The sequence below is a fragment of the Pantherophis guttatus genome, chromosome 1 (genome assembly GCF_059756535.1).
Source record: "Pantherophis guttatus breed Tessera chromosome 1, ASM5975653v1, whole genome shotgun sequence".
NCBI classification, from domain to species: Eukaryota; Metazoa; Chordata; class Lepidosauria; order Squamata; family Colubridae; genus Pantherophis; species Pantherophis guttatus.
In genome coordinates this window covers 301,263,597-301,290,563 of record NC_142063.1, presented here as the reverse complement: position 1 = coordinate 301,290,563, position 26,967 = coordinate 301,263,597, and the positions used below count along the sequence as shown (strand labels likewise).

Below are 26,967 nucleotides of genomic sequence, written 5' to 3'. Positions count from 1 at the left end.
ACCTTGAAAAATTTTTGTGAGCTGTATGCTTAATAAAATAATTTGCTAAACCAATTTATATTTAGCAAAACATCTTGCTAATACTATTTTCTGCAGCAGTACTATTAGAATTTTTAATCACTTACCAATAAATGAAACATGTCGATGTCAAGAATGCATGGAAGATTTCCACTTTTTTCATAAGGCACCAGTGCTGGATGTTTAAAATATAAAAAAAAAGTTTAATAACTTTAACTTTACTTTACTTGGCCAAGTGTGGTTAGACACACAAGGAATTTGGTACAGAAGCATTCAACGTACTTATAAAACAACAGAACAAAACAACATGATTAGGTTTTGAAATTTCATGAGCTTCAGAATATATTTGATAGATTTTTTAAAACAGGGTTACAAAATTACTGATTTATAGGATAAAAGCCCACAACTTAGAAACAGAAAATAATTAGGAGCCTTGGTAGTACAGTGGTCTAAAGCACGCTGTTATTAAGACCAGCTGCCTGCAATTACTGCAGGTTCGAATCTCGCCAGGCTCAAGGTTGACTCAGCCTTCCATCCTTTCTAAGGTAGGTAAATTGAGGACCCGTTGTGGGGGCAATAAGCTGACTTTGTATAAATATACAAAAGGATGAAGGCTATTGCTTAGCACATTGTAAGCCGCCCTGAGTCTCCGGAGAAGGGCGGCATGTAAATCAAATTAAAAAAAAAAAATTATATCCATTATTTTCATTCTCAAATTTGGAGTCTGTCACTTCCAATGAGAACTGTTAGCTATCAAAGGTAGGAAAAACTTCTACTGAAGATGCTAGAAAACTGTTACTGACAGATCCGCTTAACCACCATGTTACTAACTTAACAACTGCAGTAATTCACTTAACAACTGTGGCAAGAAAGGTAATAACATGGGGCAAAATTAACTTAAAACTGTCTCACTTAGCAAAAGAAATTTTGGGCTCCATTGTGGTTGTTAAGTTGAGGACTACCTGAACAAAGGGCAAACCAACGTTTTAAGTCTTTTGTTATGCTTTGAGAAGAATAACTTTTGAAACTCACATTCTTCTAGGGCAAGCAGAATTACTCTTATTAGCAACAATCATAATTATGTTTAGTAAAACACATTATTTAAAGCACATTTTGCCCCAAATTGAAGACTCTATATAAAGCATAAGCCACTGCCAGAGTTCTGTTAAATCTGAAATATGTATCCTGTTCGTTGTATTCCATGTTGATAAATGACACAACTCATATGGAAATGTACTCTTAATGCACACAAAACGTTTGTCAGCAACAATCTGTACAAAAGTACCATGTTTTCCCCAAAAATAAGACCTGGTCTTTTTTTTTTTTTTTGACCCCAAAATAAGCACCAGATCTTATTTTCAAGGGATATCTTACCCGCTTACCTTAGGACCATGACATTCAGGCCTCCCATGTCCCAACACCTGTTGTGCTGCTGCTCAACTGTTCTGTGGCCATGAGCGGCCTCCTGCCGTGAGGAGCGGCCCAGGCGCAATGTACCATGCAGTCTCCTGCCATGAGCAACAGCAACGGTGCAACATGCCACATGGCCTCCTGTGGCCGACAGCACTGGCATGACAGGTGTCAGGGCTTGGGAAGCCTGTCTGTAGCAGTCCTAACATAAACAGATGTGCAGCGCATGGGGCAGCTCCACACACCCCCCCCAGCTTGATTTTTACGCATGCACCTCAGCCCACCTCATATAACCAAACGGTGTGCTGCGCTTAACTTGGGCTTATTTTGGGGGTAGGACTTATATAGGCGTGAAAATCAGGCTGGGGCTTGTTTTCGGGGTAGGTCGTATTTTTGGGAAAACATGGTATCAGTTGATGCCTCATATGAAATTTACTCAAGCTGTTTCATGTGCTCAAAATCTGTCTTTATAACGGAAATTAAATAAATCATCCTAACGTTGTACTTACATGGTAAAAGCATACAAAAGTGACCCTGTACTGCTAATAGTGAAGAAACTGTCCACTGTGCAGCCGCAAATCGTGTTAATGAAGTAAGACAGTCATCCTAAATAGAACATAATAACAATGGTACACAAATAGCCAAATTCATTCCTTCATACTGTTATAATGAAAATTAAAATTTGTGGATTGTTAATAATTAGTAACTTATTAATTAATAATTAAAAAAACAAGAAGGCACCAGGCTAGAAATCAGGAAACGGTGAGTTCTAGTGCTGCCTTAGCCATGAAACCTGGCAGGATGACCTTGGCCAGTCATGCTCTTAGCCCAACCCACCTCAGAGTTGTTTTTGTGGGGAAAATAGGAGGAGAAAGGTGTGTTGGATATGTTCACTGCCTTGAGTTATTTGTAAAATAATAAGGGCAGGAAGGATGGATAAATAAATAAATACATGCATGCATGTATACATAAATTTATTATTATTGGCCATACTGAAATTCTAGAGTAATTAATATACAGGGGCCTTTGGTATGAGGAAACAATGTCACAGTGTTCCTCACAACTTACTGTTTATGTTATAAAATGTTATTTTCTAACATTACAGTAGAATCATAAGTGTTATAACCTCATCACCTACTGTATCCCTATCCCTCAATAATTTACACTATGATAGTTGTTACTCTTACCTGTCTGCAAGACAATTGACCAAATAATGGTTTTTCTTCATCAGCTAAAATTTGTTCTGCAGAATATAAAAATCATAATTAAATGAGAGGAATACAGAATCTAAACTTGATCACCGTCCAGTGATTGCCAACATTTTAATGAATAAATATTACCTATTGCTTGGATTGTAAATGCACAACTGCCCCAGCACATTATAGGTACACGTGGATCTTCTTCATTGGGATGAACTTTCAGACCAACTTTATATGTTGCAGTACCAAATGTTTTCAGCATTTCTTTGATGCTTTCAGAATATGGATTCCTTAATTAATTGAAAATAGACACCATTATCTACAACAGTTATGACATGATATTTAGAAGCTAAACTTCATTTGCTTGCCCAAAATGGCAAGGAATAAAACTTTAACTGGGCTGGGCTAACACACTTTTATTGTTACTGAGAATATTGCAGGAATAACCAGTGAATCAGTCCTGGACCAAATAAGATTTAAGGCTCCTTTCAGACAATGATCAGCAAGCAAAAATTGATGTTGAGCATATGATGGGAATGGATGATAGTTTAGAAAAACTGTTTATACCAGTGTCATGGCAGCACATCCTGTCTCAGACAAGCAAGGTTGAGAAGGAAGTAAAAGAAAGGGAAGGCAAAGAATAAGGTATATGGATGAAATCAAAGAGACAGAAGAGACAATCAAAGACCAACATAGCAAATATTTGTCCATATAGTCACCAACAGCTGAACCTGATTTAGTGGCAACTATCAGTGACTAAATGAAGAAATGTTTAACATTAATGGCCTTGTCATTAGTATCTTTTACTTCATTTATCCCATCCATGGTAATGCTTCCATTGAAATTCCCATTTATATATCATGGCTTTTGACATTCAAAAAGGGGAATAAATATTCTACTGATTTGGTGATGTATTTACAGATATCAAAGAAGTAATTTCATATCATTATTTCAAGTAATCTTGGTTATGTTTTAAATAGCAATATAATCAAAAATACTTTTATAGCAGTTTATGAATATACATTTATTCTAAAATGCTTTTTGGCTTACAAATCTATTGTGATGGGGTTTCCTTTCCCAACACTCAGAGCGAAGTTGGGAGTTTGTATAAATATTAGGAATCTTTTCTGCTGGTAATATATCAGCCAGAAAAATGAATAATTGGATCCAACCCATCCAATTAACATAATCACAGATGGCAACTCTTTTTTTAATACGCCTAAAAAAAACCACAGAATGTTCTAATTACCCCTGAATGCTGTGGCCTGGACATTCTATGATTAGATTTTGAATATTCAAACTAGCCACTGAATCATACTGTAACAATAAAGCAAATCCTAAGTAAAGTATCAGACTTCTAAACAGCATAAATATAACAAGTAGGTTGATTCTGACACAACTCTTTATCCCAGAATGAAAGGAAGGGAGCCAAGTATCCTCAGTATGTCTGTATCCATAAGATGAATACTACATGGATAAATATAAATACAAATATAGTATAGCATTACCTGAAAAGCTAATGTCATAAATTCTTCTACTTATATTGTATACATTAGTAATTGATAATCAATGCAACCAATACATACTTTGGTTGAACCTCTGGCCTAAATCCTTCAGGTAGATGTGCTTCATCCATTTTTTCTGAGTTATTACAAGGAAGATTATCTAAAAATAACAACAATATATTATTTTAAAAATAAATCATCATTATTATTCATAATGCCTGAAATCTTTACATAGGATGAGGTAGCAGTTTAATTCAGTCTTGAAGATCAGAACAATCTCAGTATTAATACTAAGGAAAAATGCCTCCCCCAAAGAAAAAAAGAAAAAAAACCCAAAAGACATTACTGTATTCAGCATCTTTCAAGAAATATGTGCAGTATAAATTAAAAATTTACACTTACTGGCACTTTCCTGATCTTGAAGCATAAGCAATGCTTTGATTTGCTGAGATATTCTTCTTATCCACTGAACTAGATTTTGTTCTTTTGCAAAGTCTAATCTATCAAAAATGAACAAATGTAAAATATTGCTTAAATGTTAAAACATTACCTATAGGTGCTTTTTATAAGTAGTCTTTGACTTTCAATAGCAATTGGGAATGGAATTTCCATTGATAAGCGATGGGGTCTAAAATGCAAATGCATCACTTAGCAACAGCAATCTTTCAGTCCCATTGCTGCTGTTCATTGAATCCCAGAGCAATTAGGTAAGGAAACTTCCAGGTGGCTTCCAACAAACGAAGTCAGGTAAGTGGCTGTTATCAGGTCAGAGAACGAGGGATTGTGCAGGGAGGCAGGGAATGGTTGCCATGAGACAGGAAGATTTGAGACAATGCATAAAAGGTGCAGCACAAGTCGAGATGGGTACAGGATGAGTATGAGACTGTGTACAAGAGGCATCACACAGGTCAGGAATATGCATAAGGTGCATATGAGTGTGCCAGGGAGGTCTGGCAAGGGTCAGGAAAGATACACAGGGGGAGCTATGAGTGGTTTGTGTGGCACAACTGCAAAGAGGCTGGGATTGGGCATGCAGGTAAGGGAGACTAACCCCAGCGACTTGTGACCTTCCCTGCCAGTTTCCCCATTGACTTTGTGGGGAAGTCAACAGGGAAGGCAAACAGTAAGTAGGCCCAAAAACCAAGAATGATACAAGGGTATTCTTTCAAGCTGAGTTCTTTACTGTTTCCACATGTATAAACAAAGTCTTGCCAAACTGAAGCATTCTACTATCCGCATCTATCATATACAAATAGTCCTCAATTTACGACTGTAATTGGGCTTAAAATTACAGCTGTAAGTCATGCCAGTCATTAAGTAGGTCAGCAAATGTCTGCACGTGATTTTATGATTTTTTTTGCAGTGGTCATTAAGCGAATATGAAGGTCATTAAGCAAACCCATTGTCTGCAATGGGCATCTTTTGCCGGAAACTAGAAGTAGATGCCAGTTTACGGCAAAAAATATCATAAATCATGGTCGTGCGACTGCAGGATGCTACAAACAACCATAAATGTGGGCTGGATGCACAGCACTCAAATTGCAATCACATGGCGCTCTCTCTCTCTCTCTCTCTCTCTCTCTCTCTGTGTGTGTGTGTGTGTGCGTGTGTGTGTGTTTGTCCATGCCTATGTCCATCAGAACTTTGAATCCAGTTTGCATAATTTTGGGGGCCCATTGTAACTTTGAATGGTTGCCAATTGCCTGATTGTAAATCAAGGATTACCTGTACATAAATAATTATTAATTAACAAAGTATTTTATGAAATTACTAACCTGCTAAACAAAGTCCTTGGAGGAGGAAGAAGAGGAATGACGGTATTGCTTAAGCATTCACAGAGAGGACAAAGGAATTCACCATTTTCTACATCGTAACTTGTATGCACTCGTAATCTTTGTTGTCGTCTTTGTTCTTTTGCTTGCACAGCATCAAAATACCTTTAGAAAGCAACATAACTTAAGCATAATATTATAATATTAGTTCTAAAGTATTTGTTGGATACTAGAATACTTTATTAGAATTAGAATATATATTTTTTGGCCAAATGTGATTAGACCCACAAGGAATTTGTCTCCAGTGCAGAAGCTCTCGGTGTATATGCAACACAAAAGAGTAATAATAATCATAATAATGATACCAATAAGAGGAGGTAGTAGAGAAGATGAGAAGGATAATAATAATACTACAGCCATACCATATACTTAGACATAAGGTAGTATTATGGGAATTAGGTGTTCAGCAGAGTCATGGCATCTGGGGAAAAAACTGTTGTTTTGGCATGCAATGCCCTACAGTGGCATCCCAAAGGAAGGAGTTAAAACAGATTATGTCCAGGATGTGAGGGGTCTGTGGATATTTTCTCAGCTTTCTTTCTGACCCATGCAATATATATGCTGTCTTCATAAATACTGCCTGCCTGCCTGCCTATCTATCAAATTACATTATTTTTTCCATTTTTTTAAAAGAAAAGGATAGTTAACTATTTTGTTCTAGGGCCATCACAAAAAGATAAACTTTCTGATGTCATCCTTCACATATCTTATCATAACAGCACCACCCATGATGATCACCATGTTCTAAGCAGCACTGGGACTCCTAATCCTATCTCATATTCATCCCAGACTTGGACTATATCATGGCCAATTGAAATAGAAACTGAATAGTAGTTTATCTTATTTAAAAGGTAAGTAAGAAAATAACTGATTTATTGTAAAGAAAAATATTATAATATTTTCTTATCATTCTGAAGAATTTTTCTGAACAACTTTCTTCTTATAAATTTAATTCAACACCTAAAGCATTGTTGTTGTTCCATGGTTTGACAAAATGAGAAAGTCTACTTGAAAAGGGAGTATTCATTTTAAGAAACAAGTTGCAATTTTATTTGCCAGATGGACATTTGCACATATGGAATAGGTATGACATTGTCCTCCTAAGCAGTAAGTCCTAAACAGAATAAGACAGCAAAGAAATTTTTAGATATTTGCTTTCTCAGTAGCATTCTTGTACCTCAAATGTGTAAAAAATCAGTCAAATGCACTGTGAGAAGCCAAGAGAGCTAAGTTTCATCAAGCATGTAGTAGAAAGCCTGAGCAAGAAGGAAACAACTTTCTTGGCAATAATACACCAAAATGCGTTACATGACTGGCCAAGCATAGTAGACAGTAGGAAAAAAAATGTATCTTAGCTGCTTTGACACAGCATCCTTAACACCTGTTAATATTTTTTAAAAATTACCTTTGCCAGCAATGTGCATGCATAATATGTCCACAACTACCAGTGTGTGTTCCACATGACAGGTCTGGATGCATAAATAATGGATCATATTTTTCTGTATATGAAAAATAACAGAGATAATAGTCACAAACAGATTATTCACATTCCTTATATAGCCACATAACTGAAAAGTTTTGCAAACCATATAACTGTTTACTCCTAAGGCCAATACACTAAGCTAGCATTAGGATACTTGTGAATGGGCTGACTTAATTATTATTTTATAGCAGTTTCTCATCATTTGTAACTTTAAGATGAGTGGACTTCAAGTCCCAGAATTCCCCAACCAGCATGTTGTCCACACATCTTAAAACTGCCAAATATGAGAAACACTGTTTTATAATATAATGAATAATTATATTATTCATTCCCGTATAATTCAAAACAGAATATTGTGCATTTGAATATTATAATTATATGGTCCTTCAAAATGGTATATAAACTACTCACCAGGATCTGAAATCACTTTATTCCTATTTTTGGACAAGACTGTTGATCTCTGAACAAATGCTGCCAGCACCATTGCTCTGTTATCCATCTTGACCTCCTGTTCTTCTTGGCATAAGATACAAGTAACTATCTGTCTTTGTTCACACACTTTAGTCTGCTCAGGACCCAAGGCAATAAGCCTGGTATCTGAAACTGAAGGACTAGGATGAAATGATATTAGTAAGCATTTAGTTGGAATATTTACTGAAGCAATGTATAACTGAATGCAAATATTTTTATCCAAATCATCTTATGCTGTATTTTCCTCTCCAGAAATGTTCTACAGCGATCCCGTTGCAAACCGGTAATAAAGGTAAGTAGAACCCACCCCTGCTTTGGAGATCTTCAAATCCAACTCCCTGCTCAGGCAGGAAACCCTATACCATTTGAGACAAATGGTTCTCCAATTTCTTCTTAAAAACTTCCAGTGTTGGAGCATTCACAACTTCTGGAGGCAAGTTGTTCCACTGATTAATTGTTCTAAAGGTTGCCAAAGCTTATTGACACTTTTATCTTACCTGTGATCATGCACTCTGGAGGTAGAAGTTTCAAGTTCATCTATAGTTTGCTGGAAGAGTTCTTTGTTCTCATCAATGAAATGCCGCTGCATCTCAGACATTTGTGCCATGATCTTCTCCCTTCGCAATCTAGCAATCTCTGCTTTTCGTTTCCTCTCAGCCTTTTCTTTATCTCGTGAGCTCTATTAAGTTAATATGTCAGCAATGGTATACAATTAATAATGTAAGTCTTTGCAGATGTGTAATTTATGTATTTAATGCACGTTAGATTAGTATTAGTCAAAGTAAGTCAAGCATTCCTACACACTAATATTTGCCACTTTTCTCCTGTTTAAGAATGCTAACATTTATTAAAGGAAATCTTTCTTAAATTATTTTTATTAACTAAAGTTATAGCATGTTTCTCCATAAAACCATTTTATGGATGCATTATATTTTTTAACATTTCAAATAATGTACAAAGGTAATATTAAACAATCCAAAAGATGGTGATCTATTGACGCCTTTTCTGAAAGAAGAGAAAGTGAGACCAATCACAATTTCAAAGAGTGTATGTTTCACAAGATGGGAATGACACAATAGAAGGCCCTTTATCAGATGCCTAATCAATGGCTCCTGTAAGTAAGGCTTCTCTTGCAGATCTCAATATTCAAGCTAGCTCATAACAAGAGTCAAACCCTTAGTTACACAAGGTTTTTAAATGTACTATTTCTACTAAGCAAGTAACAAATGGCATTCAATTCTTCTCTTTCAGTATTAGTACAATGTGATCACAAAAATGTGCAGAAGGTAATGGTCTAGTAGTTACATTTTGTAAATTTCTGAGGACCTTTGAGGGTCCATTTAGAGCATATTGAAATAAGATAATGACAATGCTAGCAAATTATGGATTACTCTTGCCAGATTTATTCAGCTCAGGAATATTTGCTAAATGCAATTGTGCAAGTGTGCTCTTTGCAGCCACTACCATACAGAATTTGAAAATACACTCCCCGACAATGGATTTATTTTTTCAGAGGAAGCCAACCTGTTCACAAAAATTGTATACTTATCCTCAACTCAGATAATTGTACTCTACCCTATCTGGAATTAAATTTCAGCTTGTTCACTCTCATCCAGGTCATTATAAAACCTAGTAAACACTTGAAATTGACAGGATTTGTTTTTCTTTCATTTTATGAAGAAAGGAATGATAGTCACTATTCTATTAAATATTTTCCTTCGTGTTTCACCCAATTAAACATTAAAATAAAGCCACAGAATTAAATTAATTTCTCTTTGGTAAAGAGAGCTCAGTCAATCATTATCAGTTAATAATAAAGCTTTTACTCTGCACCATTAGTTGCCTATTGTGACTATCACCACTCTATTGGTGATTAAAAATGTTTTTAATTAGAAAACTCAACACAAATATTAGATGTTGCATAGTAATATAAAATAATTTGTAAAATAACTTGCTGGCTAGATTGTCATACTATATTTGGAATCTGTTTTTGGACACACGTACTACCCAAATTGTGTTGCTTTTCCGTTGCATTGATATTACCTCTTCCATAAAATTTCCTTCAGTCTCCAAAACAGGACTTGTAGAAGATCTCTCTCGGAGTTTCTTAACAGTATTAAAAGTCTGGAACAAAAAACTATGTTAGTATTCGCTACTTAAAATGTTTATTTTGGCCACAAAACTATAAAGTTTATAGTAGGGTATGGTACAATTTACCTTTAGTATCCATCTAATCATGTCTTTATGCACTTCTAGGTGAGGTGCATTTTGCAAAGTTTCTAGCATGGCTAATATACTTGGGGAATTGCGGGGTGTCTCACCAGGCCCTGTTTCAAGAAAGAAAGGATTTGCATCTATTTTGGCTGTATAAATTTAACACAGAGGAACAAAAATCCAATGGGTGCTTCTTTTCATTTTTTTTACTGTTTCTTGTTCTATATATATTTTTCAATATAATACAATATGCATATCTATCATCTATCTATCTATCTATCTATCTATCTATCTATCTATCTATCTATCTTACCTATATTCATCATAGAAAATAATAGATTTATCTCCATGTAGTTTAGATTTATTGTAATGTCCCCCCCTCCCCCAATTTATAGTTGATATATGTTTGATATATATATATAAAGGTCATTCTTTTGAAGGCAGCAAAGTCCACATTCTGGATAGAGAGGACCACTGGTTTGAAAGAGGGGTAACAGAGCCTATTTATATAACATTGAGCAGGGGAGGGATAAGACACCACTTATCTCCTGTCTACAACGTAGTCCTTTCAGCAATTCCAAGAAGATTCTACCCCCATTTGAACTCTGATACAGCTGACTCTGAGGCCAGTTAAACTCCCAAGTGGCCTCAAGAGATCTCCGGGAGAATGCTAACGACCAGATGATTGCAAAGAAATATGATCCTTCCAACCCCGCCCCCACCATCCTGCCTAAGCAATGAAGCTTCTTGGATGAGAAGTGAAATATTGTCTTCTTCTCAAGGAAAAAAACAATCCAGCTGTCTTCTGAAAAAAAACATCTTGGGACAACTATGACCTGGATGACTGAGAATAAGAAGACACTTATTATTTCTAGTAGTTTAATAAAAGTATTTTTTAAAATATAACCAATACATTCTGAATAATACATCTTACTACAGGTAAAAGAAATATGAAGAGATTGCAATTTGTGCAGAAGTAGCAACCTACTTGAAATTTTCTGACTAAATGTAAAAGTCACAAGATTATCTTCACTAGCATTCTCAATATGTTGTTTTTCTTCTTGTAGTGCCATTCCAATCAAGTGGAGAATCTAGAGAAAAAAATGACAAAAATTTCCTTTTCAGAAGTACTGTATATTCTACATAATTTGTATGCTTGAATTAATGGAAACTTTACACACCCTTTGTAGCATGGACTCTGACCAGGCATATCCATTATGCTCTACTGCCCACTGAAGGATTGTTCTCATAAGGCATAACATGACATCACACTGTAGAATATTAATCAGGCTTTCAAACAGAGGGCAAAATGGCGGTAATACAGGAGGTGGGAGTGCTGAAACAGATTGCAAATCAACATAAACACTAATTACAATGTATGGCACTTAACAGACGTTTCTTGAGTTACTTGAAAAAATACAAATGGTTAGTAAAACAACTAGAATACACTACACTAGAGGCATTATGTAGAGAGTGACTACATTCATTTCATGAATCCCAAATTGGGCAAGAATAATCTGAAGAACAATGTGTATAGTTTGAGGTACAATTCATAGCTGATACTAAATTTTGAAGCAGCCTAATATGTCACATATACAAATGTAGTGAGGTAAATAATGTAGTCATTTATGGCATACTCAAGATTTTTGCTTTAATGGCAGCATTATTTTTTTATTGGAAAAAAAAGAAAAATAGCTGTTTTAATTCACAATATCTGTTCATCTAGTTTAAAGTCAATATGATTTTCGAAGACCTCCAGTATATTAAAAAAATGAGAGCAACAGACATGGAGAGACCAATACAAACTAGAAACATAGGTACCTGTGTCTTCCCGGTTTTGTCGTCTTAGTTTTCTTTGGGCTTCCTCTGCCTTAAAAAAAAATGAAAAGCAATTCAAAGATTAAAGACAACAGCGTCACTTCTGGATAACTAATTTATTTCTTGACATTTATTTCATGTTCCAATTTCTTATATTACTTAAGCTCAAAAACATTTATCTCTATTGTTTATATTTGTTATCAGCATAAATTAGATGTTATACCATAAACAAACCTGAAGGCCCAAAATGCAATCGCCAAAGGCAGCCCCTAGACACTTCAAGAGTTATCAAACTGTGAGATTAAGAACGGAATCTGTATTGCTAAGCAAATTAAATACCCAGACAACACAATGTTTATTAAGCACTAAGAAATGTAATTAATAGAAAATTAATAAAATTTATGGGGGGGAAAAGAGACATATATTTCCTCTACTATAACATCAATAATTTTGCTTATTTGTTTCCTTCTTATTAGTAATATATTATTACCTGTATCCTGTATAAATACCTCACCAATTCCCTCGAATTTCTTGCCCATATTACTTCTTTCAGAGATTTGTAAACTCTCTTTATGTTTCTCAATGAACTGTTTTCTCCTACTGTAACTGAATCTGCTATTGTCTTCATGCAAAGAATTTCTACTTCTAATTCCTTCATGAAACTATCCATGCAACATTTTTTTTGTTTCTCTTTACTCAAAATTAAACTACCAAAACAACCAGTCTACTTTATTTCTTTCTAAGATATACTGTACTGTTATAAATTCAATCTGAATCTATAATGCATTTATTTCAGGGTGCACTTATTACATTGCAATGTATTGACTAAAGAGAATCCAAATATAGGTCATTATTTTAATTGTTATCTGTAAATACAAAGCTTCATAATTATCTATAATTATATAATTATATAAAAGTTTTAATCTTGCATAATTACCTTAGACTGTTCTGCCCTTGAAAAATGGTAAAAATATAAATTGAAATCTTTAGCACATTCTGGCTTTAACTCATATAAACCTCTTCCTGTTAATCCTGGTTTCCTAAAAGATAATTGGAAACATATAATCAGTATTGTAATAATTAATCAGCACTGTAATAATTGAACATTCTAAACTACCATATTTTTCTAAACTACCATATTTTTTGCACTATAGGACGCACTTTTCCCACCCAAAAGTGTGGAAATGTTTGTGTGTCTTATGGAGCGAATATTGCGTCACAGACTGGACCGCGGCGGCAGGGAGGGCTTGGCGCAGTGGCAGCAGCGGCAAATGTCGCCACTGCCAATCACCGCCACTTGCCACCTATCGGCAGTTGGATTAGCCTCCCGGAATACCGCCAATCAGCTGTGCCAGCGGCAGGAATCGCCACCACCTGCTGCGATCAGCGGTGGCAACAGGTGGTAGTGATCCCTGCCGCCTGGAACTACTGATCGGCAGTATTCCAGGAAGCCAATCCAACCGCCGATAGGTGGCAGTGAGCGGTGGTGAAGGGTGATGAAAGGCGACGGCAATAGGTGGCAGCAGCAACACAATAGACCCAGGTCCCAGGAGAAAAAATCCATTGTGGGGACAGCCTCACCTACGGCAAATTTCTTCCCTAGCTTCAAGAGCTTTTGGCTGAAACGATAAAGGGTTTCCTGCCTGAGCAGGGGGTTAGACTAGAAGATCTTCAAGATCCCTTCCAGCTGTTATTCTGTATAACAGCATGTTACAAGAGGCAACCAAAGATAAGTCTTAAAAGGTTTAGACAAAGCCATGCAAGATTTTCGTGGCCAAAAGAAAACAATTTTTTGTTTTGTTTTCCTCCCCAAAAACTAGGTGCGTCTTATGATCTGGAGCGTTTTATAATGCAAAAAATACCATAATCCATGAAACAATAAGAACACTAACACTTCAATATGAATGACATCTTATACTTTTAACTGTGTATCACTATTAATGACCGTACAAAGCTTGTTTGTCTACAAGCACAGACTCTACTTTGGCAAAAATGAGACTCAGAGCCTCTGACTGACTGGAAGGTTGGCTGAATGACACCAGGTAAACAAGACTTCCCTTCATATAGGTTATCAATGGGGTCCACTGACAGCCCTTCAATTTACCATCACCTAAGATAAATGTGTAGCTTCTTAAATGACAGATGTGTGAATATGAGATATGGTACACAAGCAATTGATACCATACTTATAGTCAAGGTATTAATTGTAAAGAAACGTGTTCTTGTTGCTACCTAAACCTACAGAATAAGATGGGAAAGCAAACCCCACTTTCTCCTGAGCTGCACTGCCCTGAGAATAACCATCAAGGTTGTTGGCTTCTGCCTTGCTTCTCCACTAAACATTTTGCTTTGGGGCAATAGCAACTTCCTGTTGGGGCAAGACCATCCTTTGAAAAAAGGAAATGGCTAAATCTATATTTTTAAATTGTTCTTCATATACATGTTTGATTTATTTGGGAGGATGAGGAACAACAGATATTTTTCCTGCTAATATAAAAGATTTTTTCCATGTAGTATTTTTCATCACAATAAAAAATAAAGTTTGCTTTGTTAGTACTTTTAACAAAAAAAATTCCTCAAAACATTCAGAATCTTACTTCTTACATTATCTCTAACAGCTGTCAATTCTTAAATTTGTAAAATGTCTAGACTACTTTCAATTAAAATAATCATAAAGTAGGATTTAAGAATGAAGTATAAATCAGTCCTAAACAGTATTTTCTGGGTCACAATATATACTATTTTACACATTTAAAGAGGTTTGTTGCAGGGAAGCCATTACTTGAAACAGGCAACTGCTTCAATGACAGTTTCCATTCCGGTCTCTTTGTTTTCCTATAAAATCAAAGGAAAAATATGTTATTATATGTGTACATACTTTACAAGTATATTCCCTAAGGTAATAATCAACTAGATAAATCTGGAAATAGGGGGTTCTTTGTGCTCTCTGAGCTTGGCTGTTTTCTTGCAGATGTTTCATTATCCAAGCTAGCTAATATTATCAGTGCTAGTGAGGAGTGGGGTTTCCTTCAGTTTATATTCCAATGGCTCGCCAATATTGGTGGGAGTAGTCTTGGAAGTTCTTTGTTTGGGCTGTTTATTGTTAGCTTGTTTGACAGTTCCTTGATTGGATTATTGTTTACTTCTTGATTGTTGACTTGATGTTAATCTTGGAGTTAATCTATTCTCCAAGTCCACTTGGAGAAGAGCCTCCAATAACCACTCCCACCAACACTATTAGGGCAAACCAGTAGAATATAAATTGAGAGTGAACCCCACTCCTTACCAGCATTGATGATGTTACCTAGTTTGGGTAATGAAACATCTTCAAGAAAACAACCGAGTTCATTTCAACCCGGAGCTACAAATATTCTTTATTGGCAATCTGGAAGTATTAAAAATTTAAGGGTCTTTAGGACTGTGCTATCTTAACATTAGTTATTGTGACTGAGTCATTATATTTTTTTATACACAGTTCTACAATCTTACAAGTTTAATGCAAAAAAATTTGAAATAATGATTTTTTTTTATGTTTTTAAAATATTTCCCATACGTCACCTTCCTGTTTATAACTGTATTAATAACAGTCACTGTGATTAAATTGCAACAAAATAAAGTACTCTGGATGAGTTGAAAAATTCAACATATCTACTAATTTCTAGGGAGTATAAAATTGTGGGGAAAATATTTAATATAATCCATTAAAGCCTGCTGGGAAATCATCTTCTATAAAAAAAACTTTTAATTCCTTGCTATCTGAAGGAATCTTCATCATCAATTCCAACATATTAGAAATCCCCCAATGATCATCCACCAATTTAAAAAGTACAAGTGAAAATATTTTTAATAAGACTCACATCTTCTGGCAATGCTTTTACTAATTCACTATGAGCCATGGGTCTGATGCTCAACTGGTGAATAATCTCTCGTTTTATTTCATCTGTAGCATTAATCTGCCCAATTCCTGGAGTAAATCTCTCTCCTATAAAACAAATCAATAATTTCAGTAAGCACTGATCAATTTCATTTTATGCATATGCTGAACGAAGCCAGAGAAGTGACTATTTTTTCCAGCACAACATCTGAAGAGATATTCATATTGTCATATGACAAGATGTAAGGATAATGTCATGATCATAAACATCCCCAAAATAATTTTATTTTATCAAGCAGCATAAGTGGAAATAACTGTACTCTTTAATATTTAAAGTTGTAGATACAGTATATTAATGAACTAATCTAAACAACATCTATAAATAGGACTTCTAACTATAATTAGAATTAATCCATAAAATCAGTAGGTATTAACTGAAAAAGCATAAACTCACCAACAATAATTATAATTAGGTGTAACATTTCTTCAATGAGAGTATTATTTTGCTGAACCATATCCTGAAAGAAACAAGGACTAAAATGTGTTAGAAAGCACTTACAGATATTTTCACATTAAGATATAGGAGTTTGTAATTTATTTGTAATGCATTTCTTAAAGATTTGAAACTGTTATCTTCAAATGCTCATGTTGTACCTTATTGGTATTTTCGGAACTGAACCTTTTGCCATAATCCGGAGTACTAAATATCTGATAAAGTTCAAAGCGACACAGCATCATCATCAAAAAGTGGTTTGGATCCATCATAGACACACCTGTCTATAAAAAAAAGGAAGTTTAGATAAAGAGAGCAGAATGATATAAATTTATTTGGAAACATTGCACTATTGGCCATACTCACATATAAAATTTGTCTTCTTTTATAAATATAAATACGTCATACAATAGTTGCATACGAAGCAGCATGAGTCTTCATATTGAGTCTTCATATTATAGCCCTTTCTAAACCTTTTAACTATAATATCCCTTTCAAGCACAAACAGCATATTGAATATTTGTTTTCCAAAGTTTTGTACTTTTAAAAAATATTGGTTTTATCGGAATATATTAACATATAACTTTTCCATGGTCTCAAAAGGGAAGGTACATTGAAAAAAACCTTGACTACATAATATTTTTTTAAAACTTTTAAAGAATGCAGGTGTCTTAGTGACATCTCAAGGTACATATAAGGATTATTAAAATATATATATTACCTGGAGCATTACAATGTCTTTATCAAACATTTCTCTTCTGCACTTTACATTATGATAGTAGTATATCTGAAAGAGAAAGTTTTCAGAGTTTGATATATGTTTCAATTTGGATTCTGATCTAAAACTACTTTACATTCCATTTTGCTGACAAAATTTCTCAGATTCATCAAAATCTTGACTTCACAAAAACAAGAACAGTTGAAGTGATTTACCATATAACCTGGGAATCTTCTTGACTTGCAGACTCTGATAAAGTAAAAAGGGGGTTTTCTCACATGATTCTCACCAGCTGCATTCTGCACTTTTGGAGGCAAGTGGAGGCAACCTTAGGAGATTGTCAATGTCTCTCTGTGTGAGAAGATGATGCCTGTAGTCCTGAAGAATTCAGCCATTTTTTACAACTATTTTTCTGTCTCCAACCTTCACTACAGTTACTAAGAGAATCATGGGAGTTCAGCTACAGAATGCAGTGGAGGAAATGGATTATCTACTTAATGTATTTATAATCTGTTACTATTACCTCTCTTTCAGTCATAATTCAAGGATTGGCATGCAACAGAAATGGTACTAGTGGATGACTTTTATCAGGACCTAGACTCCCCAACCCCCCGATCCTCTTAGATCTGTCAGCAACTTTCAGTACCATCAATCATGAAATTTTGATGGACCACTCTTGAAGATTGGAAGTAACAACTGTTCTACGGTAATTCTGTTTCTTCTTGTGAGCTGTTCTGCTCAGTGGTAATTGAGTAGTGGTAGGTGAGATTGACTTGGTGGTTTCATTTTTGTGGGGTGCCTCACAGCTTGGTCCTTTGCCCCATTACCTCAATCTACATAATACCATTGGAGAGGTAGTCCATTGGCTTGTAGTACCATCAATATGCTCATGATGCTCAAAATTGTACACTGCCACTCCAGGCCGTACTAATGAAGTTGTGAAAGTCTTGAACCTGTGTCTAGAGGCTGAGGACACAAGGAAACAGATTGAAAATGCATCCATGCAAGAGAAAGTTATTGTTTGTTCATTGACAACATTGGTCAACTCCAGTACTCTCTCTCAAAATATCTAAAGGAGAAGGTCTACCAGTTGGAAGTCTCTTGGACTCATGACTACTGGATTGGAAGACGGAAGCCATGGCCTGGAGTGCTACTTCCAAGCCTTGGACATTGTGCCATTTGGGGTCCTATAAGGACTTAATATTTTCACAGTAAAACTCATGCTGTCATCATATGTTATAATGCACTCTAAATTGAAGATCATTTAGAAATTGATAAAGAATGCACAGCTTACACCTGAGTTTTAGGTCCATCATTCCAATAAATTTCCAGATGCGATCTGGTTTTTACCTATAATGCCTTGTATGTATCTACAGTGTCACCTCTTCCCATAGAATAAGTACATTTATCTTTAGATCCAATACATTTATCTTTGGAAAAGCTCTTAATTATAGCCTCCCTTTCATGAAATGAGAGGAACTGAGGCCTGAAGGTACGGTTTTCTCTTGCAGAAAACAGTTGTAATGCCTGTTTTTGCCAAAAACACGCCCATTTTGGCCTGCAGAGTGTTTCTGGGGGCCGGGGCAAAAATGCGATGCACAAAGGGCTTGGGAGCCCAAAAACAGGCCCATTTTTGGCGAAAACGGGCCATGCAGAAAAATGCACAGTGCTTCTGGGGACCCAGGAGGGCAACAACCTGTAAATTTAGGTGCGTTTTATAATCCAGTGCGTTTTACAGTCCGAAAAATACGGTAATCCACTTCATCCGCGGTCCTCTGCAGCTGCCATGCAACCACCTTTTACATAACCATACCCAAAAATGAGAGGTTAAAGACTGACAGACTCAAAAGCTGTCCAGACTGGTTGGGTCGAGCAATGGCCCCTTCAGGAGAGGGTGCACCACTACCTCCTTGAAAACCAATGGGATCACCCCTTGCTTAAGGAATTAGTAACCACCTTCCAAACCCAATTATTCTCCTCCGAGCAACCTTAGCCAGCCAGGAGACACATGGAACACTGAGATGGTCAAACTAGCAGCTGCAAAAGCCCTGTTCACATCCTCAGGTGCAATGGGATCAAACTTCCCTCAGATAACCTTGCAAGATTTAGCCCTGTAACCTCCACTGGCACTGGCCTAAAACTAGAGTCCAATGTAGAACAAATGCAAGAGACTTCTGCAAAGTACACAGCATATTCCTCATGGTGACCTTATAGATTAAATCCATTTGGTCTATGGTAAAGGCCATAGGCTAGAAACCAGGAATTTGTGAGCTTCAGCTCTGCCTTGGGTATGAAAGCCAGCTGGGTGGCTTTGGGTCAGTCATGCTTTCTCACCTCACCACACAGAGTTGTTGTTGTTGTGGGGAAAATAGGAGGGGAAAGGAGTATTAGGGATGTTTGTCATCTTGAATTATTTATAAAAAATAATAAAGTTGAGATAAAAAAAATGTACCACAGCTTCCAGAGGTGATTAAAACTTCATATATTTATTATCAAAATTCAGTGTCACACATATTGAATGTGACATACATACAAATAAATAAACAAGCGTTTTGAGTTCAAGAAAACTACCCTTGATAAACACATTTAGGAAAACATATAAAATAATCAAATCACAGATTTAAAATTAATCATTTATGCAGAGCACTTTAATCTTTAGCAATAAGGAAATCAAACTGTTCTATGGTTCTCAGGTGAAAGAAAAAGATTAAATAAATTTTTCTCATTCAGGACTTACCTGATTAACAAGTGAAAATCCATTTCTCCGCCACATTCCAGCATGAACTTGGGCGCATAGAACTAGACATCGCAGGGGATGTTCTATTAACATAGGAGGACTAAGTTCACTCTGTATTGGTTGAAGATAAACACAAAACTCAATGTATTTGTTTTATGTTTTAAAGAGCATCCAAAAATTCATTTCCATGACTTAAAATATAGGAAGTTATAGCTATTACCCCTAATGGTTCACTGGATTCTAGGCACTGTCACCTCTGGATCTCCCCAATTAACTGTTCAGTTTTGTTTTGTTTTAAACTAAAATACCCTAGTCATAGAGGTTTATTAATATAATATTACTCACCATTGGTAGTTGTTCTGGAAACTTGTATGCTACTTCTGTTTTGCTCAAAAGTCCATGCAGACCTATATTTAATACAAAAATGCATTCTATTGATTATATTACAGTATTTATTTATTATATCTAGATAGTACCAGAATCCCCAAAACACTTCTGATGTTTTGAAATTTGATCAATAAAATAATGTAATGTAGTATGAAATGTAAAAACCACAAAATATCTGCCACTTTAATTAATTAAAAACAATGTTATGTTTAAATTACAGATTATGGGTTAAATATCTATGAAACGCTGGTCTTCACTATCTTTCTAAATACTATGAGAGAAGGTGCCAACTGGATCTTCTTGTGAAGACAATTCCACAAGACTGAAACCATAATGGAAAAACATTATATTCTTCCATATGCATTTAACATAAAATGGGATCTGCAACAACTCTGCTTGGGACAAAAGAAGACTGTCCTGGAAATATCTAGTACTGAGCCATGAAAGCTTTATAAATTAAAAGCCATCATTTTGGACAGCTTTTGTAAGTCTGTTGGTGGGCAGTGTGGCATCCAAAGAATCAATGTCACATAACTGTAATTATCAGTAAAGAAGCTGCTCACTTATCGGTAAGGAAGCTGCTATATTTTATAGCAAACATAGTTTCAAAGGTGGTTTTCAATAGCAGCCAATTTTAAAGGGCACAGAGATTATTACAATGTGAGCCATAAGGTGGTTTCCAATTTCAAAAAAGGTTGCAACTGGTGCACTAGTTGCAGCCTCCACCTGCTGATTAAGTAATATTTATATTATATTTTATATTTTATTAGATTTATATACCGCCCTACTCCCGAAGGACTCAGGGTGGTGAACAGCCAAAAAGATAAAACACACAGATTATAAAATTTAAAACAGTATAAAAACGTATTAAACAATTTGGCCCAAGACGAATTAAAAAACATCCCCATATTTAAAACAAATTTAAAATTTCTCATATTAAATGGGAATTAAAACTCATTAAAAGGGAAAGTTAGGCCACGCCAGCCTGTTGGAATAAAAAGGTCTTGAGGGCGTGGCCAAAGGTGCGTAAATCCAGGATCCTCCGTATCTCTGGGGGGAGCTCATTCCAAATAACAGGTGCCCCCACAGAGAAGGCTCTTCCCCTGGGGGCCTCCAGCCGACACTGTTTGGCTGACGGCACCCTGAGGAGCCCCTCTCTATGAGAGCGTACTGGCCGGTGAGAGGCTATTGGTGGCAGCAGGCGGTCCTGTAAGTATCCAGGTCCTAAGCCATGGAGTGCTCTAAAGGTGGTAACCAAAACCTTGAAGCGCACCCAGAAGACCACTGGAAGCCAGTGCAGTTTGCGCAGGAGAGGTGTTACATGGGAGCGCCACGTCGCTTCCATAACCACCCGCGCGGCTGCACTCTGCACCAGTTGGAGCCTCCGGGTGCTCCTCAAGGGGAGCCCCATGTAGAGAGCATTGTAGTAGTCCAGGCGGGAAGTGATGAGGGCATGAGTGACCGTGCGTAAGGGGTCCCGATCCAGAAAGGGATGCAACTGGCGAATCAGGCGGACCTGACGAAAAGTCCTCCCGGCCACAGCCGTCAGATGCTCTTCTAAAGACAGCCATGAGTCCAGGAGGACACTCAAGTTGCGAGCCCTCTCCATGGGGGCCAACGACTCGCCAATAGTCAGTGATGGCACCAATTGACTATATTGGGACGCCGGAAACCACAGCCACTCGGTCTTGGATGGGTTGAGCCTGAGCCTGTTTCTCCCCATCCAGATCCGCACGGCCTCCAGGCACCAGGACATCACTTAACCATGAGTGAGTAACCATGAGACTAGGACTATCACCAAATTGCAGACTTGCTTCTTCAAAGGAGTGTGACTCTGTCCAGAGTCACAGCCAGAAATGACAGAAAGCCAGTTCATTTCTGGACATTCATCAACATTGACTTGGAGAGATTCAATTTCAGTTTGTTCTTTGCCATCCAGTTTCTCATAGTCTCCAGACACTGGATCAAGGCTTCTACAGCATCACCGGAGTGGTGATGAGCAGATGACCTCTTTCAGTTTTCATATAGCTGTTGAAGAGCACGGGAAAGAGGGATGAATCTTTCAGCACCACGCATGTAAGCAAATGCCAGATCAACTTCTCCTCTCCCACAATCACAAATTAAAATTGCCTTCTTAGTGAAATGCTGAAACATTGTAATATAGTGATACAATTATCAATATTCTTAAGCTACCCAGAAGGCTATAATAAATGGTAAATAAGGCTGATGACAAATTTAAAACAACCAAGAAAGGAGCATTCCCCCAATTCAGGTCCAAAAAAGTAATCAGGAAGAGCAATTACATTACCAGAATAAGTTATTTTCAAAACTGGCACAGGTGTGGGTCCTAGGAAAAGTCATATCTGTTTAAAGAGTGGCAGATAGGTGCTACATTCTTACTCCAGATATTACAAGCAGACTGGGCAGAACACTAGCCAAGTATTATATGAACTTAAATTACTTTTATGAGGATGAAAACTTACACCCCATTATTGGAATGTTATAACATTGCTTTTAGACTCAGCTTGTGAGAACTTCAACCTTTACAATCAAAGACAATTACAGTATGCATTTATAGTGCATGGTGTGCTTGAGAAGCAACCAGTTTATGGCTTGCCTATGAATACAAAACTAACCAACTGACATACTACTGACATACTACAGACTGAATCTTGGTCTTGCTAGGGCATGATAAGCAACATAATTTCTGGGCAAGCCTCATACCAAGATTACAAAAAATATAGCCTGGGAACCATGCAAACACTTTTGTGGCTTCAATATTTCCCACATCCACAAAGTGGATGGAATAAAAATTTTGGGAAAAGTTTTTGCATTTTAGGGGGAAACTATAATTGCTTAACCAAGCCAATTTATCTCACAAAGAATAGATGTCTATTTTTAAAGTATGGATTTGAACTGCTACCCAAAACTTTTTGTGGCCCTTGAACCAATAGAAGTGGATAGTACTCCTTATAGTACATAAGATTTAATTACATCTAAAATATAGAGCTATCTATTATGTGTATGTGTATATATGTATATGCAAATATGTATATATATATATATATGCAAATATATCTGTATGCATATGTGTGTATATATGTTTATACAACAGTGATAAGTTGCTATGTTAATAGTTGAGTTTGAACCTGATAATATCAAAGAAACACAGGTTCATACAGCTTACTAGCTCTTGTTTTTGTTGTAAAGTGAATTCACTTCATTTCTCGCCCACAAAGATAGCAAGCAAAAGACAACATTTGTGTTATAGTTATGAAAACAAACCATATTAAAAATTAACCACCAAATCAACTAAACAATTTAGGTCTTACCTGCAAGTAAACGGGAAACAGGAAGATGAATGCTAACTTTTTCCTGAGAAACACAGTATCTAATAGTTTCAACTGAATGTCCACACATGCTGAGTTCAATAGGCTGTTCTCCATCAGTAAAACCACAGTGGCATTGCATCAAAGCAGTCAAAGATTTCTTATATGCTTCAATAAGCACTTTTTCCTATAAAGATTAAAAGTAATTATATTTACAGAAAACACAGCTCTTAAAATTGTAACAAAATTATCATGCCTTTGTAATCAAAATAAATAGGTGAAAAATTGCATCAAGGTAAAATTTATCTAACCTATTTAAAGCGTATTTGCCAATGCTGTTTCAATAACTGTTGGAACTGTATCACAGTAGGTAGCAGGAGGTATACAATTCCATCTTATGAAGAAAACTTTAGTGGCAGAAATAAGAATATAGGAAGCGCATATAAGACACTTTAAATTCTGATTTTATTTATCTCCAAATAAGAGAAAAAAGTACTGGTGAGGGAAAGTTTTCTATTTTAGCCTCCAGGGTCTGCTTTGCAATGCCAGCTGTGGTATTTATAGTACTTTCTTCTAGGATATTTTTTATCATTTCACTCTAGAGCAGACTTCTAGGGAGTAGAGAAGATGGCCTTGACAGAGAGCTCACTAGACTTCGTCTACATCCCAATTAAGTGAGTCCTCATTAGTACAATTAATTTTCTGAATTGCACTCTACCTTTCCTTATACATTATACCCGTAAATCTTGTGGTTCTTCATATGTGCTATCACCATTCCATGTATGGCTATATAAACAATGGTACCTGCAAGAAGACTGAAGTATAAGATTGAAGTATATGGATTTTTCTAAAAAAAAATCTAGTGATTATGAATTTTAGATCTTTTCCTCACATACAGTGATTTCCTGCCATGTCTGAAGCTATCAAAACTATTCTTGTTTCTTTAAAAAAATGCATCCAGCCATATTCACAGACTACCATTTTAAGAGGTAGACAAAAAAAGTGAAACTAGATTATTTTTCAAACTACCTTTCATTGTATCAATTTGCTCAAATACTAAGATTTACCTTACCCACATATATATTTCTAAATAATTGATCATTTGTTATCCACAGAATCATGTACAATAGTATGAATTTCATCCAATCCATTCTGTCCATCTCTGATTCAATGGATACATTTGTGCCTCTGTGCTAATGACAGATTTTTTTTTACTGCCTAAGTTTTCAATTAGTACAATAGGGGGAATTTCCCCTTTAATTTATTCCGTTCTGAAGAACCTCTAAATTATCCAAAGAAAATTAGAGAGGGAGCACAAAACTGCAGCTACAAATAGGTATAACTCACAGTAATTTTTGCATCAAATAATTAATCTCATGCTAATGAGCACCCCCTTTTCTTTTTATTCCTTTTGAAATACAGCATAGCCCAGATCTGAAGATTGTGTGTTAATTTACCGTATTTTACTCCAATGTTTCCTGCTTAAAAATCATGGGCATTTGAGTTTCCATTTTAAACAACCCAATCTTACTGATACAAGTCATATAAAGAAATCTTGAGGGTTCTTTATTGCCCTCATTCAAATATATTTGAAACATTTTAACAACTTACATCTAAAGCACACCAATCTTGCATCATTGAGATAACATGTGTTAATTTCATCTGCAGTGTGAATGCAGCTTCCCACTCTGGTTCCATTTCAATATGCTGTCCTACTTGGCGAGTTATTGGATCCATACCCTTCAGATACAGATGAAAACAACAAAGAAGTATTAATGCTAAAACCCAGCAAGTCTTTGCCTAGTGACTGTCTATAGCCAAGATAGAAAAATGACTGCCTGTAGTTTGCTCATTCTAATTTCATTTGTGATGGAAGAACTAGGCAAACCTGCAATGCTGAAAAATTATATCCATTGCAATTCTGGTTCACCACCTCATAGCTACTAGCATCTGACTTCATAAGGTTCAACAATTCTTCACAAGAAAATCTTGATTAATAAAGAGGATTGTAGAAAAATTAGCTTTACTGAAACTCTACTCTATCCCCAAGAACAAAGAAACCTAATGTAAAAGGCACTGGAAATGTAACAATTATATGAAAAACAACTTTCACTATCTCGTTTGTAATCATGCAATTAATATGATACAATTTTTGTAAATTACTTACTTGCATACACCTCAGCAATTCCAAGAAGACATCAAAGCCATCTAGAAATTTTTGTCTCAGTTGATCTGACCATTCAGTTGGCTTGCTTATCAACACATACCTACATACAGCAGAAATAAATTTGCAGGCTGATTTTTGTATTTACATAAAAATATATTTGTGTGATTTAAAAAAAACTTACTTACTTTAAATCCAGAATCAGGCTTTGGACTCGTCGGAATTTGAATGCCTGTAGTGCAGTATACCGTTCAAACTGAAATCTCCCCTGTATATCTCTATGTCGTAAATGATCCATAAATGTTGAGATTATAGTAGTCAGGAGATTCTCTTCTACAATTAACATTCTTGCCTATAGCAAAAGCAAAACATTTGAAAGTGTGTTTTAATCAGAAACTGCAGAAACAATTATTTGTACGTCAAATGCAGTCCTTTTCAGCACTAAACGGCAAATAGTTCCTGAATGGGAAACCAGCGGAATCATCATGTTCCAAGATAATTAAAGGAAGGATTGGATAAATTGTTAGAGACCATGCTTATAAAAATTTTACTTTTAAATAAAGATACCATTATTCTGAAACTTTGCATCATAGTTAAAATCATCCATTAAGAACGAACATCTATGAGTTAAGTACTCTAATCTCATGAATAGTGATCACATTCATTTTTTAGAATTGCTTATAACATGAACAACATACAAATTTGCTGAAGCTATGTGGCATTGAAATTATCTCAACAGCGCACATTTTTACAAAGTGTGCTGTTGAGATAATTTCAGAGGATCCTCCCTTATTTCTCCAAAATATCCACCCTTATTTCTCCAAAATATGAATAGAATCAAGTTGCAAAGCAGCTTTCTACTATTGAGTTCCATCCCTAGCCAATGCAGGTACAAAAATCAAAGTGCCTCAGGCAGATGTTTAACCTCCGGTTTGACACATCCATCTCCTTAGATAAATGGTTTCACTACTGAACAGCTTTTATATTAGTGGAGTAAACAGTAGATCAGTCAAGCAGAATTTACTTTTATGTAACTTCAAATGACTATTTGTGTTCTATAGACTAAGACAGGGTATGTATGCACTTCCTTCACTCAAAGGTTGTTCTTCGTTTTGTATAGTACAATGGTTCCCAAATGTTCCCCTTTCTTAACGATTGAGGACCCCAAATGGCTTTTGTTTATATGGACTATATCTATCAATATTTACCATATTAGAAATTAAAAATATTTTTATTTGACTTCACAGACCTCCTGACCTGAGACCTCCCAAGAGGTCCATAAATCACACTTTGAGACTCAATGGTATAGCAAATC

General features: G+C 35.9%; 1 protein-coding gene across 3 annotated transcripts in view; it reads right to left on the bottom strand.

Moving 5' to 3' along the window:
• Positions 1–26,967, bottom strand: part of UBR2 (ubiquitin protein ligase E3 component n-recognin 2) — a 65,447-nt gene that overhangs the window by 10,593 nt on the left and 27,887 nt on the right. For all 3 annotated transcript variants that reach the window (XM_034427700.3, XM_034427699.3, XM_087883224.1), the window contains 27 exons: positions 25,841–26,004; positions 25,656–25,755; positions 25,100–25,228; positions 23,492–23,675; positions 20,118–20,179; positions 19,773–19,883; positions 17,039–17,104; positions 16,479–16,601; positions 16,279–16,342; positions 15,808–15,932; positions 14,733–14,785; positions 12,888–12,990; positions 11,954–12,002; positions 11,314–11,468; positions 11,121–11,223; positions 10,136–10,245; positions 9,962–10,042; positions 8,416–8,597; positions 7,859–8,058; positions 7,370–7,463; positions 5,908–6,069; positions 4,535–4,632; positions 4,214–4,292; positions 2,769–2,917; positions 2,616–2,671; positions 1,938–2,034; positions 126–193 (listed from right to left, as the gene is read on the bottom strand). In XM_034427700.3, coding sequence (XP_034283591.1) covers positions 126–193; positions 1,938–2,034; positions 2,616–2,671; positions 2,769–2,917; positions 4,214–4,292; positions 4,535–4,632; positions 5,908–6,069; positions 7,370–7,463; positions 7,859–8,058; positions 8,416–8,597; positions 9,962–10,042; positions 10,136–10,245; positions 11,121–11,223; positions 11,314–11,468; positions 11,954–12,002; positions 12,888–12,990; positions 14,733–14,785; positions 15,808–15,932; positions 16,279–16,342; positions 16,479–16,601; positions 17,039–17,104; positions 19,773–19,883; positions 20,118–20,179; positions 23,492–23,675; positions 25,100–25,228; positions 25,656–25,755; positions 25,841–26,004 — 2,967 coding nt within the window. The remainder of the gene's footprint in view (positions 1–125; positions 194–1,937; positions 2,035–2,615; positions 2,672–2,768; positions 2,918–4,213; positions 4,293–4,534; positions 4,633–5,907; positions 6,070–7,369; positions 7,464–7,858; positions 8,059–8,415; positions 8,598–9,961; positions 10,043–10,135; positions 10,246–11,120; positions 11,224–11,313; positions 11,469–11,953; positions 12,003–12,887; positions 12,991–14,732; positions 14,786–15,807; positions 15,933–16,278; positions 16,343–16,478; positions 16,602–17,038; positions 17,105–19,772; positions 19,884–20,117; positions 20,180–23,491; positions 23,676–25,099; positions 25,229–25,655; positions 25,756–25,840; positions 26,005–26,967) is intronic.